Source organism: Musca domestica, unplaced genomic scaffold (genome assembly GCF_030504385.1).
Source record: "Musca domestica strain aabys unplaced genomic scaffold, Musca_domestica.polishedcontigs.V.1.1 48, whole genome shotgun sequence".
NCBI classification, from domain to species: Eukaryota; Metazoa; Arthropoda; class Insecta; order Diptera; family Muscidae; genus Musca; species Musca domestica.
The window spans coordinates 6385522-6402863 of record NW_026712340.1 but is presented as its reverse complement, the minus strand read 5'-3'; the positions used below and the strand labels follow the sequence as shown (position 1 = coordinate 6402863).

Below are 17342 nucleotides of genomic sequence, written 5' to 3'. Positions count from 1 at the left end.
TGCTCATTAAACTTCAAAATAACAAATTTTGAAGAGTTTTTGGTGTATTTATACCCTTCAACACTTTCTGTTGGGGGTATTATGAGTTTAATTGGGCCAAAAATTATGTAACACCACGAAATATTGATTTCCCACATAGGAAAGTACATATGGATCTTCCTATCTCGCCGAGCTGAATCGATCTAGCTATGTATGTCCGTCCGTCCGTCCGTCCGTCTGTCCATCTGTCCATGTTAATTTGTAATCACTCTACAGGTCGCAATTATGGCCCGATCTTCACGAAATTTAGAATGTAGGTGGGGTTAAGGTCAGAATAGAACCCTATTTCTTTTGGAGATGATCGCACAATATTAAGGGGTTGAAATGGACCATAAACTGAAAAATTTCCTGATTTTGCAGTTGCTCTACAGGTCACAATTATAGACCAATCGAAGCGAAAGTTAGCATGGGGCTAGAGCTTTGGGCTGGGCAGAAACCTTCCAATTTTGATGGTCACCGGGTAACATTTAGTGGTTGAAATAGATCATAGCATTTCTAATAAATAAAAGTCAATTTTTCAATTAAACCGCGAATATTTTTAATGCCGGCGAAATCACAAATAGACGAACAGGTCAATTCTGACCGTTACGTAGATGCCGATAGTAAAAATATTGGATATATATAGCGAAATATATACAATGTATATGTACAAAGAAAGGGGATGTTAGCTAGAATTCTTATATCTCCAGAATGTCTGGAGCGATTTTGACAAATTTAAAATGCCCTCTTGGCATAAAAGAATAAAATCTAAAAAAATCGCATAAAAAGGTGTCAATAATGATGTTAATATAGATTTTGTAGTATTTTGTGACATTATTTTATTTATTTTTTTTTTTTTTTTCATAATTTTTATCGCATGCGATTTTTTCATTTTGACTTATAATATTGAAGTACATTTTGTAATATTTTTTCACCTTACAACACAGGTTGGGGTTATTCTATACAGATTGCAATTATCGTCCGATCCTCACGAAATTTTTCACAAGGGTAGGGTTAGGCTCAGAAGGCCTAGGCCTATTGGTTTTAAAGATGTCCGCAATATATTTGGGGATTGAAATGGACCAGCAACTCAAAATGTTCCTGATTTTGCAGCCGTTATAAAGGTCACAAATAGAAACCAAAGGACACGAAATCTGGCATGAAGTTAGAGTTTAGGACAGCGGGTAGAATGGACTACTACTTTTGTGTGTAAAAATACCAATATTTTTAACAGGCTATATCCGAAATACACAAATGGTGAACTTCTGGCTTGTTTATGCTGATTTCGTTGATAAATAAAGCCAAATGTCGTAGACAAGCAAATTAAATAGATGAGTTTAAATTTGGTGATACCAAGGGGCCTCTTGCTTTTGGAGTTGATCGCAAAATATTTAGGGGTTCAAATGAAACAAAAACAGAAAAATTTTCTGCTCACATAATTGAAGAGAGTTAAGAACAGGGAAGAATTGTAGCATTTTGGATAACCATTGGTATATGTAGCTGTAAAATGGACCGCAACAACTAACAGCACGATGGAGTGCGTAAATATTGAACAAATATCCCTGGTCAAAACGCTAAGGGTAATATCTGGGCAGTGCCCCATGACATAATTCCAAAAGCGAAATATTCCAAAATGGATTCGGACATAAGGGGGCTTCTAACATATTGTAGTGTTGTAGGGTATCACATGGTCGGCCCCGGAATAATATATAAAACCGTGAAAGTCTGAACATTTAGCTGTAGATGTATGAAGTAGTAAAATTAGTATTTGATGTGCATTTTAAGTACAAAAAAGGCCTAAAGCGAACTGTTGGAACAAAATTCAAATCTTAAGATGCATTTTTCGCTGAAATATAGCGGGTATTTGTTAGTTCGGCATAAATTTCTACCATAGATAAAAATGCCACAATAATGGTTCCGACGGCCTCTTGAGTGAGCTTCCGGTTCTTATAGACCAATCTTTTTAATATTCCGTGCAGAATATTATCATTATATGTGGGTCTTATTTTTTTTTGATATGGCCCTTATATAAGGATATCAACTGATGTCGATTATTTCCAGAACTTGGCCATCAACTTGGATTTTACATGGTCTATAGTCCGATGGGACAAAGTCTTAAAGATTAAAACCAGTCTCCACAATATTAGTATCCTTAACTGTATTCCGATATCCTTGAGCTAATTTGCTACAACGTTTTTTGTTGCACTTTTGAGTATGAGTGTGTGCGTTGTGTAAGTGTATAAAAACCAAAAAAAAAAGCACGAAAAAAACACGAAAAAAACACTTGTTCAGTTTAGCAAGTGAATTAGCCGGCGATTCTTGCTGCTCCATGTTTGTATGACTTGAGTGTTTGGTTTTCCATGGCCCGTGGCACATCCGAAAAACCGTTGAGTATGCACATCGTAGTATAGTTTCTATTTACACTTGACTTATAAGTGTGTTAGGGCAACAGTCAGACAACATCACATTCATCACATATTCAAACTCATGGGAGCTAAGAAAGGAATCATTCAAGTGTTGGGAAATATCGATACAAATTGGAGAAAAGAAGCAAGGCATACAAATATTCAATATGCATGACCAGGCAGCCAGCAGATGAATGCTTAGACTTTTTTCTATGTTTATTCTATATATTTATATTTTCAGTCACATTTCAGCCCCTGGGGAAAACATATTTTTACTGATAATTTGTTTGATCTATCTATTCGAATACCTAGATGTTTCGAATGGCAGATGATGAAAAGAAAGTAACATACTTTAAGTCTTTCAAGCTGTTGGCAATCCCAAATATTTACTCAGTACAATAGTTGTAGCATATTTTTAGGCGCTGAGTGAGATTTTTAGAGGCAGCAACTATACCTACCTTGAGCTTCTTTGTTTTTTATTCTAAATTTATGTGCTTAGTTTTATTGTTATTTGTTTGCATTTTCAAATTTTTAAAATTCTCAAAAAAGAAACGAAAAGAAAGAGATTTTTTAAAACTTACCGCTCCCTGGGGTCTTCTGTGAGCCAGTTGTGCTACTGGCAGCCGATGTTGTTGATGTCCTTTCATGTTGTTTCAGCTGGACCTCGGCCAAATTTAAATGTTGTTGCTGCTGCTGCTGTTGTTTTTGGGTAGATGCATGCCCCGACCCAGCTCCAGCTGATGCTACTATTGTTTCGACATTCGCACCATTGAGATTTACACGTGAAGAATTATGATTTTTATGGACAATATTGGCAGCAATAGTTGCAATATTACCGTTGCCATTGCTGTTGTTGTTGCTGCCACTACCATTGGCATTTGTCAAACGCAAATAGGTAGTGGTGGTGGTACCTCCCGTACTGCCGCCACCAGTTGTTGCTTTATTACCATTACCTCCAGTATTGGTGCTGGCCGTTGCTGTCAAAATATGCCTCGGCTGTCCCTTGGCGGAGGCTAAAATATCACCCAATTTTGTGGTGGTAATGGTGGTGGATCCTGCTCCTACTCCTCCAGTGCCAATGGAGGATGAATTATGATGGGCCCCACTACTATTGTTGTTATTGGTAGCAGCATTATTCTGTCCATTGTTCGATTTGGTTTGAGATTTTTTGTGGCGTGTAAAGGTGATAGTGTTGGGTTTTGTGTTGACATTACCTGTCGTAGATAGAATTTGGGGTGACTGGTGATGTTGCTGCTGCATGGAGGACAAAGATGATGACGATAAGCTTAGCTTGTGTTCCACTGTCAATGATTTGCCCAAAGAAGCTGAAGATGAGACATTTGCTAAGGATGAGGTAGAATTGGCACCTGATGATATATTCGAAGAAGATGTAACGGCCGAGGCTGCGGACGACGACGAAGCCGATGTCGACGACAGCGCCGATGATGATGAATTACGTATGACCAGAATTGATTGTGATTTTTCTAAACGTTTTAATGTCTGCAAAACAAAAGGACCCTTGTCATCGCCATTTGTTGAAGCCGAAGCTGAGGATACGCTGCCAAAACGATTGCTGTCAGTGCTTAAGCTGCGTGAAGTCTGGAAGAGAAGAAAGAAAAATATTAAAAAATATAAAAATCCACGATTATGGCCTTGAAGTAAATCACCTAAAAAACCCAGGACAATGGCCTTTAATAAATTACTCTGTGAGACAAAATTCTATTTTTTCAATAAGCAAAAAAACGCTAAAAAGATGGGGCAAGGTACACCCAACAACACTTTTTGAAATTCCCAGGAATCCTAATCCGAAAATTATCAAAGTGTATTATTTTTTGATTTGCACAGAGACAGTCCTTTAAATAAATCCACGATTGTAGCTCGGATAGTCCTTTAAATAATTTCATTAAAAATTCCACAATTATGGCCTTGAGAGTGCTTGAAATTAATTATTTAACAAAACCACGATTATAGCTCAGATAGTCCTTGAAATAAATTATTTAAAAAATACACGATTACGACCTTGAGAGGCCTTTAAATAATTTCTTTAAATTTCTTTCTTTTGGCCTTGAGAGTCCTTGAAACAACTTATTAATAAAATCCACGATTATAGCTCAGATAGTCCTTTAAATAATTTCTTTAAAAATTTCATGATAATGGCCTTTAGAATCCTTGAAATGAATTATTTAATTTTTTAAGAAAACTACGGTTACGTATATTATATATATTTTTTTAAAAATTCCACTATTATGGCCTGAGAGCCATTTAAATTATTTCTGCAAAAAATTCCACGATTATGATCTTTAAAGTCCTTGAAATAAATCAATTGAAAATTCCAAGATTATGGCCTTGAGAGCCCTTGAAATAATTTCTTTAAAAATTATTCGGTTATAGTCTTGAGAGTCCTTGATCCTTGAAAGATTTATAAAAAAATCCACGATTATAACTCAAATAGGCCTTTAAATAATTTCTTTAAAAATCTACGAATATAGCCTTGAGAGTCCTTCAAAAAATAATTAAAAAATCCACGATTATAACTCAGATAGGCCTTTAAATAATTTCTTTAAAAAATCTACGAATATAGCCTTGAGAGTCCTTCAAAAAATAATTTAAAAAATCCACGATTATGGCTCTGACAGTCATTTAAATAATTTCTTTAAAAATTCCAGGATTAAGGCCTTGAGAGTCCTTGAAATATTTTTTCCAATATTCCATGATAATTTATTTAGGAAATCTACGATTGTGGCTCTGAAGTTCCTTTAAATAATTTATTTAAAAAAAATCCACGATCATGGCTATAATAGTCCTTTAAATAATTTATTTAAAAAAAATCCACGATCATGGCTATAATAGTCCTTTAAATAATTTATTAAAAAAAAATCCACGATCATGACTATAATAGTCCTTTAAATAGTTTCTTCAAAAAATCCACTATTCTGGCCCCGATGGTCCCTTAAATAATTTCATCAAAATTTCACGATTATGGCACTGATTTTTTAAATCAACGCTTATCTCTCTGGAAGTCTTTAAAACGGTTTATTAAAAAATCCTCTGACAGTCCGTGGAAACAATTCTCATACTCACATTCTTAAAAAGAAATGGCCTATCTGTGGCCGACACCGTGGAATTGGATTTCTTCAGTTGGCCAGACTGCAGCAACACCGTTTCCAATTGACTAGCATTGATGGGTGTCTGCAGTAGGATTGTGTTAGTCTCCTTGGGTACAATTTGAGCTGTGTTAGCATTTCCTCCATTACTACCGCCTCCACCCGCCTGGGGAGCCAACACCGTTCCACCAACAATCCCTCCATTGGCATTGGTTAATAAAGAAATGCTGGTCTTTCGAGCAACAGTTGTGGTTGCCGGCAATTGGGTTAGTGTTGCCACGGTGGCTTTTTCATTTTGCTGTTGTTGTTGCTGCTGCTGTTGCTGATGGTGTTCCGTGAGAAATGTAAAAATGTCCTGTTTATTCTGTATGACAATTTCGCCATGTTCGTTGCGTGATCCACGCACAACAATAATGTTGTTGGTTAAATGTTGTTGCTGTTGCTGCTGCTGCTGTGGTTGGGTCGTAGCTGCTGCCGATTGCAATTGTGAAGTGTGGGCAACAACTAAACCGCTCGGTTGTTGGTGGTGTTGTGGCTGCAATTGGAATTGTAATGTGGTTGGTTGATTGGTGACACTTTGATTGGTTAATTGTTGATGTGATTGTTGCTGTTGGGGTTGATGCTGCTGCTGTTGTTGTTGCTGCATTAATAATATTTTTTAAAAATTATGGTTGTTGTATGGACATTGGTGTGAGGACAGTCTCGTTGGAATTTGACTTTTATTGGAATGGTGAGAGTGTCAGGTTGTTTTTCAATTGATCACAAATCCTTGTATTGGATCTGCAATGAGTAAATGATAAAAAAAGAGAAACAATTATAAAAATACAAATAGATCTTAGGAAAGTAAGTAGTCCGTCAAACAACGGGGCCAAAAAGACCAAACATTGTACAGACTTGGAGACATATAAGGCTGCCCAAGCCCAACGAAATCCAATGTCCGAACTAATCGGCCAATATTATCCATTTCGTATCGGATCCAAATAAATATGATATAAATATTGCGACGTGTCGGGGTTGGACCCTATTGGCAACTTCCTTCACTTTATATGATATATGTGATAGTTTTTAGAAAAAGTTAAAATGTGCGTGAGGTACCAAATATAGTTGACCGAAGTATTTTATTTTTATGCATCATCTTATACAGATAAAAATATTGATATGGGCAAAATTACAAGAAAATCGAACATGTATATCCAATTTTATGTGAAATTATAAATTCCATATTCATAATATCTGGTTGAGAACAATATTTAGATATAGAAAGTTGTAAAAGATCGCTGACTTGTTTCGCAAAAAACTTGTGACCCTCTGTGAGAGAGGTACAAAAAAATTGCTAGTATGTGTGAAATTTGAAGAGAGTTAGATTTTTATTTCGCTTCCTTTGAGCGTTTTGTTTTTCAAAATTTTGACCCTCTGTGGGGAAGATGCCAGAAGTAATGGTCCGATCTCTACCATCTTTATAAAAAATCTTAATAGAAATATTGAGACGTGCCAAGTCCGAATGGAATCGGATGTTAATTTCGCTTCATGGATATTCAAAATTTGCGGAGGTACCAGAAGGAGAGGACGGACATATTTCATCTTTACGCCACAAATTGGGTCAATAAAAAATATTGTGATGTGTGCAATTCGAAGACAAATGGACTCTTATCTTATATTTTATAAGAGAAAAAATAATCAAAATGTTGACCATTTATAGGGGAGGTAGTTGATGGAGTGGACCGATATTGTCCATTTTCTCACCTGACCTAGCACTGATGAAAATATTTGGATTCGCAAAGTTAGAGAAAAATTGAATCATCCTTTCTCTTTCTGTGCAGTAAAATATTTTCATTGAAAATTTCGACCGTTTGTGGGAGATGCAACTGTAGGAGTTGACCGATATTGCCCATCTCCGAACTCGAAATAAGTTTGATAATAATAATACGATGTACCAAGTTTGGGCCATTTTCGCTCCCGACATAGCACTGATGCAAATATTACGATTTGCAAAGTTAGAGCAAAATCGAAATGTCATTTCTGGGAGGCACCAGAAGAAGTTGACCGATATTGTCCATATCCGAACTCGTTCTAAGTTTGATAATAGTATTACGATGTACTAAGCATGGGCCAAATCAGATACTCCCTTCGAGAGCTATCGTGCGCACCAGCCAGACAAACAGACCGACGGACCACGCTAGATCGACTCCAGATGTTCTGAAACGGATTTGGTCCAAAGAGTCCAAGGGTCTATAACAGTTATTTCGATGAGGCACGTTTTGGTCCTATCAAATGATATATACCCTCTGAGGCTGAGGGTATAAAAAATCGAATCAACAGCGTCTCCCATTAAATCAACTTCATCATCCATGCCGACTACATCGACCCGAATATCATCCAACCTGCTATGATCGGCCCGACAACACCTACCCGAAAGACATAAAACCGGTTTTCATCAAATCGTCTATCACCAAGCCATCTACATCTACCGGAAAATTTATCGAGACGACTACATTAACCTAAAAATACATGAACCCGATTATATTTACCTGAATATTCGTCCTGTCGTCAAGCGCTTTATCTTATCGTTTATCTTCACACCGAATAAATCTCCCCGTCTTTAATTACCCGAATATCAACGAGCCGGCTATCAATAAATTGTATTTTTTAAGCCGAACCCATGAACCCGAATGCACCAAACCGACTAAATTTACTCGAGCCGATTTTTATCAATCGTTGGTCATCAAGTCGACTTCATCAACATATAGTGTCAACATTTCATAACACAAGTCAAGGTCTAAGACTAAGGGTATTCATCTGTCTGTAAATTCGATTGATTAATTCTAACTGTTTTGTTTTATCTACAGTTGTATGTGTATTAATCTTAAGTTTGCTGAATCCTTGACATTGACTGAGCTCAATCCAGCCTTAGATAACACCATTCATTACAGCCTTTTCAACTATTTGGTTTTGGAGTCAAAAACAATTTTTTCCATTGAAATAATTTCCCTTTTTTGCAAAAATGTAATGCCATCTGTTAGCCTATAGTCACATTTGATTTATGGCAGTTAATAATATTTTGATTCCCATACCAGAGTAGGTCAAATTTCCTGTTTCACGAAAAAAACTCACAACTTCCTCAATCTTCCATTACCAATTTCCCATCAATTGAAATATGCACGATACGACTTGTTACTTCATCCTGCGAACTTCAACTTGTCACAACAACAGCAACAATATATTGAATTGTTGCTATCAGTTGAACAGCCCACTTTGTCAAGTTAACTGTCACAAGTGTCCAACTCCTCCCACAATAACTTGAAAATGAGTTCGTTCGTCGTCGTTGAAAGCTTTCAATTGATAATGTCCTTTAGACAAAATATCCTGACGTTTCGAACAGACGGTATGCAAACTATTTTATTGTCATCAAGTTAACATTACGAAAAGGAAGGAGAAGAAAAAAACACAAAGCAAATATGTCACGACAAGTTTTTTTTTTTTTTTTTTTTTTTTTTTTTTTTTTTGTAACGCCCAAAACGGCGTTTGTGCGTGGCGAAGGGAATCACTTTTTTTTCAAGAGCCAAATAGCCCTTTATTTGTTTGATTTTTTATTGTCCTTTTGTTGGTCAATAGTCAATGTGCCATTGTGTGTGTGTGTGTGGGATTCATGTGTGTCTTTACAAAACAAGGGATTGATATCAACAAATAAATATCACCACTTCCCCCATTCTTCAATCACCTAGATATCTGTCTCATAAAACTTTTAACCTCAACTCTGCTATGGCCAACAAAGAGTTCTTAGATAAACCATCTAAAGGGTAAACTAACCGGAAATTTATTACTTCATATTGTCAATGCAAGAGAATACGTACAAACATAGATGGACGTATGTACGTCCATTCGTACGGACAGCTTTTTTTGCATCGCTTCTGTGGTCGTTCGTAGATAGATTTTACGCGTCACTTCTTTGTGGTTGCGTGGAGTGTGTTTTTCTTGTATTCATTTATGGTCCCCACTTCACAAAGTGGGCTGGGATGGGATGGAGCCTTCCGAAATGACACTGACATCTATTGTGTAAACACATTTTCTAACAAAATAAACTTTGTTATAGTTTTTTGTTTGTCGTGTGTTTGTTTCTTTCTTTCTTTGGGGTCACTCGGAAGGGATAAAAGTAATAACAAAATAGTCAACATATCAATGAGATTTTAGCAAAAACAACAGCAATAACCATAGAGGCTACTTTAAAATTGAAAGGAGGAAATACAGTGGTGAGCAAGGCGAAAGCCTTCTTATATTATACATTTTTGAGCATACTTTTAGGCGCGTGAGATAGGACATCATTCATTTACTGAAAGAGTAGCATTACTCAAAAACTGCAGAGTTAACAGCTTTTGCTACCTTCAACCATATGGCTAGAGAGGGTATGTATCATTTGATACGGCCAAAACGTGCCTCATCGAGATATAGGTTTTAGAACCTAAGTCTCTTTGGACCAAATTTATTTCAGGACATTTGTAGTCGATTTAGCAATGTCCGTCCGTCTGTCTGTCTGGCTGGTGCGCACGATAACTCTGGAATGGAGAACCCGATTTGAATCAAACATGGTACATCGTAATATTATTGTCAAACTTATATCTAGTTCGGAGATGGGCAATATCGGTCCCCTCTTTCTGGTACCTACCCCTCAAAATGTCAACATTTTCAAAGAAAATAATTTAATGCACAGAAAGAGAAAGGATATTTCGATTTTGCTCAAACTTTGCAAATCCAAATATTTTTATCAGTGCCAGGTCAAGAGCAAAATTTGGACAATATCGGTCCATTTCATCAAGTACCTCCATCACAAAGTGTCAACATTTTGAATAATTATAACTCTAATAAAATGTGATGTAAGAGTCCGATTGTCTTCAAATTACACACATCACAATATTTTAATTAACCCAAGGTCTGGTGTGAATATGGAATATATCGGTCCACGCCTTCTGGAACCTCCCCCACTAATAGTCTAAATTTTGAATATACATGAAGCTCATGAACCGCTAAATTGACATCCGATTCCATTCTGACTTGTAATATCTCAATATTTCCGGACCATTCCTTTTGGTACCTCCCCCACAAAGGTCAAAGTTTTGAATAACCAAAACGATCATAAAATCCGAAAGTAGCATTCGGTTCTCTTCATATTTCATACATTCCATTATTTCAACAAACACAAGATCTGCTGTGAAGGTGGAATATATCAGTCCACTCCTTCCGATACCTCCCCCACAAATGGTCAAAATTTTTAATATTCATGAAGCTCATAAAACTCGAAATTAACCTCCGATTCCATTCAGACTTGGTACATCTAAATATTTCCATCAACACAGAGAGATCGGACTATTCCTTCTGCTACCTCCCCCACAAAGGGTCGAAGTTTTGAATAACCAAAGGGTCATAAAACCCGAAATATGCATACTTTTTTCCTCAAATTACACACATCACAATATTTTATTAACCCAAGGTCTGGTGTGAAAATGGCATATATAAGTCTACTCCTTCTGGTACATCCCCCACAAATGGTTAAAATTTTGATTCCTTTCCAGACTTGGTACATCTCAATATTTCCATCAACACAAAAACTGTTATAAAGATGGTATAGATGGGACCATTTCTTTTGCTACTTGCCCCACGTAGGGTTCAAGATTTTGAAAAACAAAACGCTCAAATAAGACGAAATAAGCATCCAACTCTCTTCAAATTCAACACACACAAACATTTTTGCTAACGCATTGAAAAGATGATATAAATCAACCAAACCCTTCTGGTAACCTACCCACAAAGGGTCACAATTTTCATAACTTACGAAACAAGTCGGCGATTCTGTACAACTTGCTATATCTAAATATTTTTCTTAGCCAGAAATGTGATATGAGTATGTAATTTATCGGAATTTATCAGATTTCGCATAAAATTGGATATAAATTTTCCAAAATTCCCACATTTTCCAAAAATGAGATATGTGCATCTCATATAAAGTATAGGAAGTAGTCGATATAGTCAAAATCTGGCACGTTGCTATATTTATATCAGACTTAGGTCAGATACGAATTGGTCAATAATGCGCAACTGCTTCAGAGCCTCCCCCATAAAGAGTCAACAGTTTGAATAATCGTAACTCAAGGCTGGGGGTATACATCTGTCGGCAAAGCCGATCGATGCTATTTTACTTTTTTTTTTTTGTAAATTCATATGAATTGGCATAAAAGACCACTGTTCAAAGATTCCCCTTTCTGTTTATTCTGTCTCTATGAACAAAAAAAAATAGACAAAAAGACAACACGCGACAAAATGCACTTCAGAGTTGAGTTATGCCTAACAAGATAATGTACGATGACGACAATGACAACAACGACAACAGCAACGATGAGGAGGTCATGCCGACACACTACATGCACACACAACACATATACACTCCCCTCGTTACAATTTCTATTGGGTGGTGGCAGTGCAAAAACAAACAATTACATGAACTTAAAAACACGTTTAGAAATAGTGGCTTTATTTTAGATGCCACACACAGCAAACGGCTACTCGGAAAGGAGTTACAGGGAAAAAACTCCCAGGAAGTGTGTCCTACGCTCAAATGTTAAACAACGCACACACTTACATGTGTGTGAATATAAAAAATTTGTATGGGGGTAGTAGGGCAATTTTTGGGGACATATGCGTTTAAAGAAGAGTAATTCTTTAGAAACAACGAAAAAACCCGCTCCACATTATTCTTGATGGCCTGAACTATAAATGGCCCGAAAACAACGTCAAATGGTAAAAGTAACGAAACAGCGTAACGACAAAACATCGACAGTGGCCACAGGGAGGTAGTCCCCACCAAATGACAATAATCCGGCACAAGAAGCTTCGTAGGCCCAAAAACTTCCCAGGCCAGGGACAACAATTTTAGGCAATCTACTGTCTGCCTTGCCACTCTGTTAGCTGAGCACTCAGTAAGTATGACCACGACGAGCACAATAGATGTGTGTTAGGCTTTTCTCAGCCATATGGCCGAAATGAATGGCCGATATGTTTAGCTTTTGGCGGGAACATTGAACAAAAAACTGAAAATAAATAGCTCCACTATCTTTATATCAAAAGCACAAAAAAACACACACAGGACATATTTATTGCGCTTTGCATACTTCTTAGGCGGCAATCAGTTACACACACACACAAAACTAAGCGACCAGCAGACAGACAAAGGGGCAGACTGGCAGCCAGGACGCACACACTCAGCACTCAAACAAAAGACTGACTAAACCAGAAATGAAAGAAAGGAACGCAATAAAAAGTGTGTGTGAATTATGAGCCACTAAAAATAGTGTCGACATTACAAATACTAAGGAGAGCTTAACAAACACACACACACAGACACATACACTCATACTGAACGCATAACCCCTATATCTTTTACACTGCCTACTATATTAAGTATCCACCACCCAGTGGCAGTGAATTACACTTGAAAATATGTAAAGCAAACTTAAGGACTCTTGATGTCTTTAAGTTAAGGACTTAAGATGTCGAAGCCAAGGGAATGTGACACTAGTTGCTTGGTGAAAACAACAGACAAATCTTGAAATTCTAGAGTCTACTTAGGATGCCAAGAAGTTGGACATGTGCGTAGAGAAATATAGAGATTGCAAAATCTGGATCAATCTCGAAGTGAAGACATTTTTTATACCTTTAGTCATATGGCTAGAGAGGGTATACATCATTTGATGCGGCCAAAACGAGCCTCATCGAAATAACGGTTTTAGACCCTAGGTCTTTTTGAACCAAATCCGTTTCAGGACATTTGGAGTCGATCTAGCTATGTCCGTCCGTCCGTCTGTCTGGCTGGTGATAACGATAACTCTCGAAGGGAGTATCCGATTTGGTCCAAACTTGGTACATTGTAATATTATTGTCAAACTTAGATCGAGTTCGAAGATGGACAACTTTTGGTATCTCCCCACCAAATGATCAAAACTTTCACAGAAAAAATTATTTCGTATAGAAAAAGAAGGAATTATTCAACTATGTTCAAATTTTACAAATCCTAATTGTTGTATCAGTGTTACAGGTGTCAGGTGCGAAAATATACAATATCGACCCACTCCATTATGTACCTCCCTAAAATACGAAATAAGCATCTGATTCTCTTCAAATTTCTCATATCCCAATATTTTTATTAACACAAGATCTGGTGTGAAGATGCCTGGCACTTCCCCTAGAAAGGGGTCAACATTTTGAATAGTTATATCCCTCATAAAATGCGAAATATGTTTCCGATTCATTCTAAACTTTACACATCGCAAAATTTCTACTAACACAAGATGTGTTGTGAAGACAATAGATATCAGCACACTGCTTCTGGTTCCTCCCCCACAAAGGTATGAACATTTTGATCAACAAAACGTTCATAAAAGCGAAATAAGCACCCGATTCTCTTTAAATTTCACACATCTCAATATTTTTACAAATGAAAGATCTAGTGTGAAAATAGGTCAGCATCCTTCTGGTACCTCCCTCACAAAGGAGACAACATTTTTAATAATCAAAATTGACATAAAATGCGAAAAAGCATCTGATTCCTTCTAAACATGGCACATTCCAATATTTCCATTAGTACAAGATCTGGTATAAATATGGAATCTATTGGTCAACTCCTTCTGGTACCTCACCACAAAATATTCAATATTTTGATTATCATTTTTTATACCTTACACCATACATAGTATGGAGGGTATATTAAGTTCGTCATTCCGTTTGTAACTCATCGAAATAATAATTTTATACCCAACAAAGTATATATATTTTGTTAACCGTAAAGACGATTTAGCCATGTCCATCCGAACATCTGTTGTAATCACGCTACAGTCAAAACGAATTAAGATAGTAAGCTAAAATTTTGCACAGATCAATCTTTTGTGTGCAGGTATGTCCAGATTGAAGACGGTCCACGATATCGATTGAATTGTCTGAAATTCTACACAAGGTGTTCCTTGTGGGTACTTTACTCCCTGGAAGAAAATTGCATATATAGGTCTATGATATCGTATATGACCCCACATAGCTGTATCTCCCGATATTCGATGTTTTAATGATTTTTGCCATCTTTTTAAATGGAATTGTCTGCAATTCTTCACAAGGAGTTCTCTTTGAGTACTTTATCCCTTGAAAGAGAATTTTCTATATTGGTCCACGATATCGTAAAGCCCCAATACAATGGTGCCTCCGATAGTGGGTATTTTGGTGACTTTAGCCGCATTTGCTAATGGAATTGGCTTCTGAGTGATTTACCCATTGGAGGAGAATTGTTTATATAGGTCTACGTTTTACCTGAGATACTCGGTATTTCTAGGATTTTCCCAATATTATTCACCGGAATTGCGTTAAATTTCGTATTTCAAATTCGTAATGGGAACTACAGTCTATGACAGGCCTTCGTATAGCCCTGATAAAACGATACTTCCCTATATTCGGTATTTTGGTAATTTTAGCTACTTTATTATTTATTATTTATTTTCGTATTTGAATATTGTAATGGCTTACGACAAAAGTAGGCTATGCAAGTCAACGTCTCCATATAGACTCCAATATAACGGCTACTTTTGGTATTCTTAAGATTTTAACAGAATTTTTTAACGGATTTAATTTTTTTTGAAAATTTCCCAAATTCATTCCAAATGCTGGAGGATATTCGATGTGCACAAAAAACCTGAAATCAGCTAAAGATATGTATGGGAGCGATATCCAAATCCAAAGGTATTTCTGAACTCTATTTGGTACCAAATATCATTCTTGTGGAGTGCATATTACGCATGTGAGGGACTTGAAACCCCTAATCAGATGGAACAAATACATGGGAGCTATAGCTATATCTGAACCGCTGTTTTCCAAATTTGATGTACTTGTTTCTAGACTGAATTCGGTCGGATGTGCCAAAATTAAGGTCATTTGGTCCTTGGGCCAAACAAATATTGTGAAGAAAATTTAACTTCACAGAAAACTTGTATACTGAGGAATACAGGGTGAGATGAGAAAACAGCAACCAACTTCAGACTGCTGTCATTTCTAAGCCACTCGTCCGACAACTGTTAAAATTATTCCAGTGACAGCTCATTATATTGTTTTCAAGCGTACAAAAGCATTTTTGTGAGAATTTTGCAGAAAAAAAGTTATTCCTGATGGAATTCAAGCGTGATAGTGTGATTTCTTTATATTTGGCTGGAAAACCACAAGTGGCTATCGTTAGAGCACTCCAGCATTTAAATGTGAAAAAATCTTTTGTATCTCGTACAATCGCTCGTTGCCGTGATTCTGGTAGCGTAGCGTACCGACGTCAAGGAAGTGGACGGAAGAAAACAGCAACATCAGCAGAAATGGGTTGAAAAGTAAAGAAGCGACTTGATCGAGTCCTGCGCCGCAGTGGCGGAAAATGGCTCGTGAGCTGAACATGTCACAATATTCCATTCGGCAATTAATGAAAAATAAGCTCGGGGTAAAGCCATTGAAATTCCAAAAAGTGCAAAAACTTACACCGCAACAGAAAGAAAATAGACTCAGAAAAGCTAAAGAGTTGCATCGCTTGGCCGAAAGTAGTGAACTGCCGAATTTGGTTTTCTCCGATGAGAGAACATTCGTTGTCCAGCAGTTTGTAAACAAACAAAATGTTCGTGTTTACTTGCCAAAGAGGTCAGCTGAAAATGTGCACTTTCGGTTGGCCACCAGAACTCAAGCGCCGGCCATGGTGATGGTGTGGGCCGCCATAACAAACGATGGTCGCTCTCCGCTCGTATTAATCGACCGTGGCATCAGAAAATGCCGAATATTATCGCGAAAATATTTTGGAGGGTGTATTAAAGCCTTGGGCACGCAAACATTTTGGCCGCAGACCTTGGCCATCCCAACAGGGCTCAGCACCATTGCTCTCAGCACGCACCACCCAAGAATGGCTACAAAATTAGGTTCCTCGCTTCATTTCAAGCGCACAATGGCCCCCAAAATCTTCGGATACTAATCCCTTGGACTATTGTGTCTGGAGTATTTTAGAAAGCAATGTTGGCACTAAAAAATACCAAAATGTCGATCACCTCAAGCAAGCGCTTCGCCAGGAATGGACAAAAATATCGCAGAGCAACATTCGGGCAGCGTGTGACGGTTTCATTGGCCGTTTGGAGGCCATAATTCGTGTCAAAGGTGACCAATTCGAACAAATCTAAAATTTGATGCTATTTCCGACATTTTTTGCTTTCATTCAATAAATTTAAAAAAAAATGTAAAAATTATGGATTTTGACTGTGTTGCAGTTTTTTTATCTCACCCTGTATATGTATTATAATATTATATATATATTATAAATGGTGCTCTTCTATCCGCAAAGGGAGAATTGAATATGAATTTATCTTCAGGTACATAAAATCGAATCTTGAACTTATCAATAGGTATTCCAAAGGTTACCGCCACAGCGTTATCCTGAAAATAGTCGCTGAATGTGGCGATTTTGGTTGAATCTTTAACTATTCAATATAAGAAAATGTACCGCTCTTCATAACCCGCCCATTGGATCCCCTCTTGACCCGGTAATATTATCCTGGCCGACACAATGTTAGTCGTTATCATTAGTATCCTTGAATTGTGTTAAACAAAAACAACTGAAATTACGACGCTATTTCATTTCACACCTCATTCTCTAGTTAAACACTTATTTTTGAATGGACTAGTGGCTAAAGTGTGCACTACTACTAGTGTTTCAAGTGCGGGTCTATACATTTGCTGGGTGTTCACTCTCTAATTAGGTGCTACCCAAAGAGAG

At 37.1% G+C, this 17342-nt stretch overlaps 1 protein-coding gene across 2 annotated transcripts in view; it reads right to left on the bottom strand.

Annotated features, from left to right (window-relative positions):
* LOC131804701 (uncharacterized) overlaps positions 1-17342 on the bottom strand; it is a 177091-nt gene that overhangs the window by 152680 nt on the left and 7069 nt on the right. For both annotated transcript variants that reach the window (XM_059127768.1, XM_059127767.1), the window contains exons 2-3: positions 5505-6307; positions 3005-4022 (exon numbers count right to left, since the gene is read on the bottom strand). In XM_059127768.1, the coding sequence (XP_058983751.1) occupies positions 3005-4022; positions 5505-6173 (1687 nt within the window). In that variant the 5' untranslated portion in view covers positions 6174-6307. The remainder of the gene's footprint in view (positions 1-3004; positions 4023-5504; positions 6308-17342) is intronic.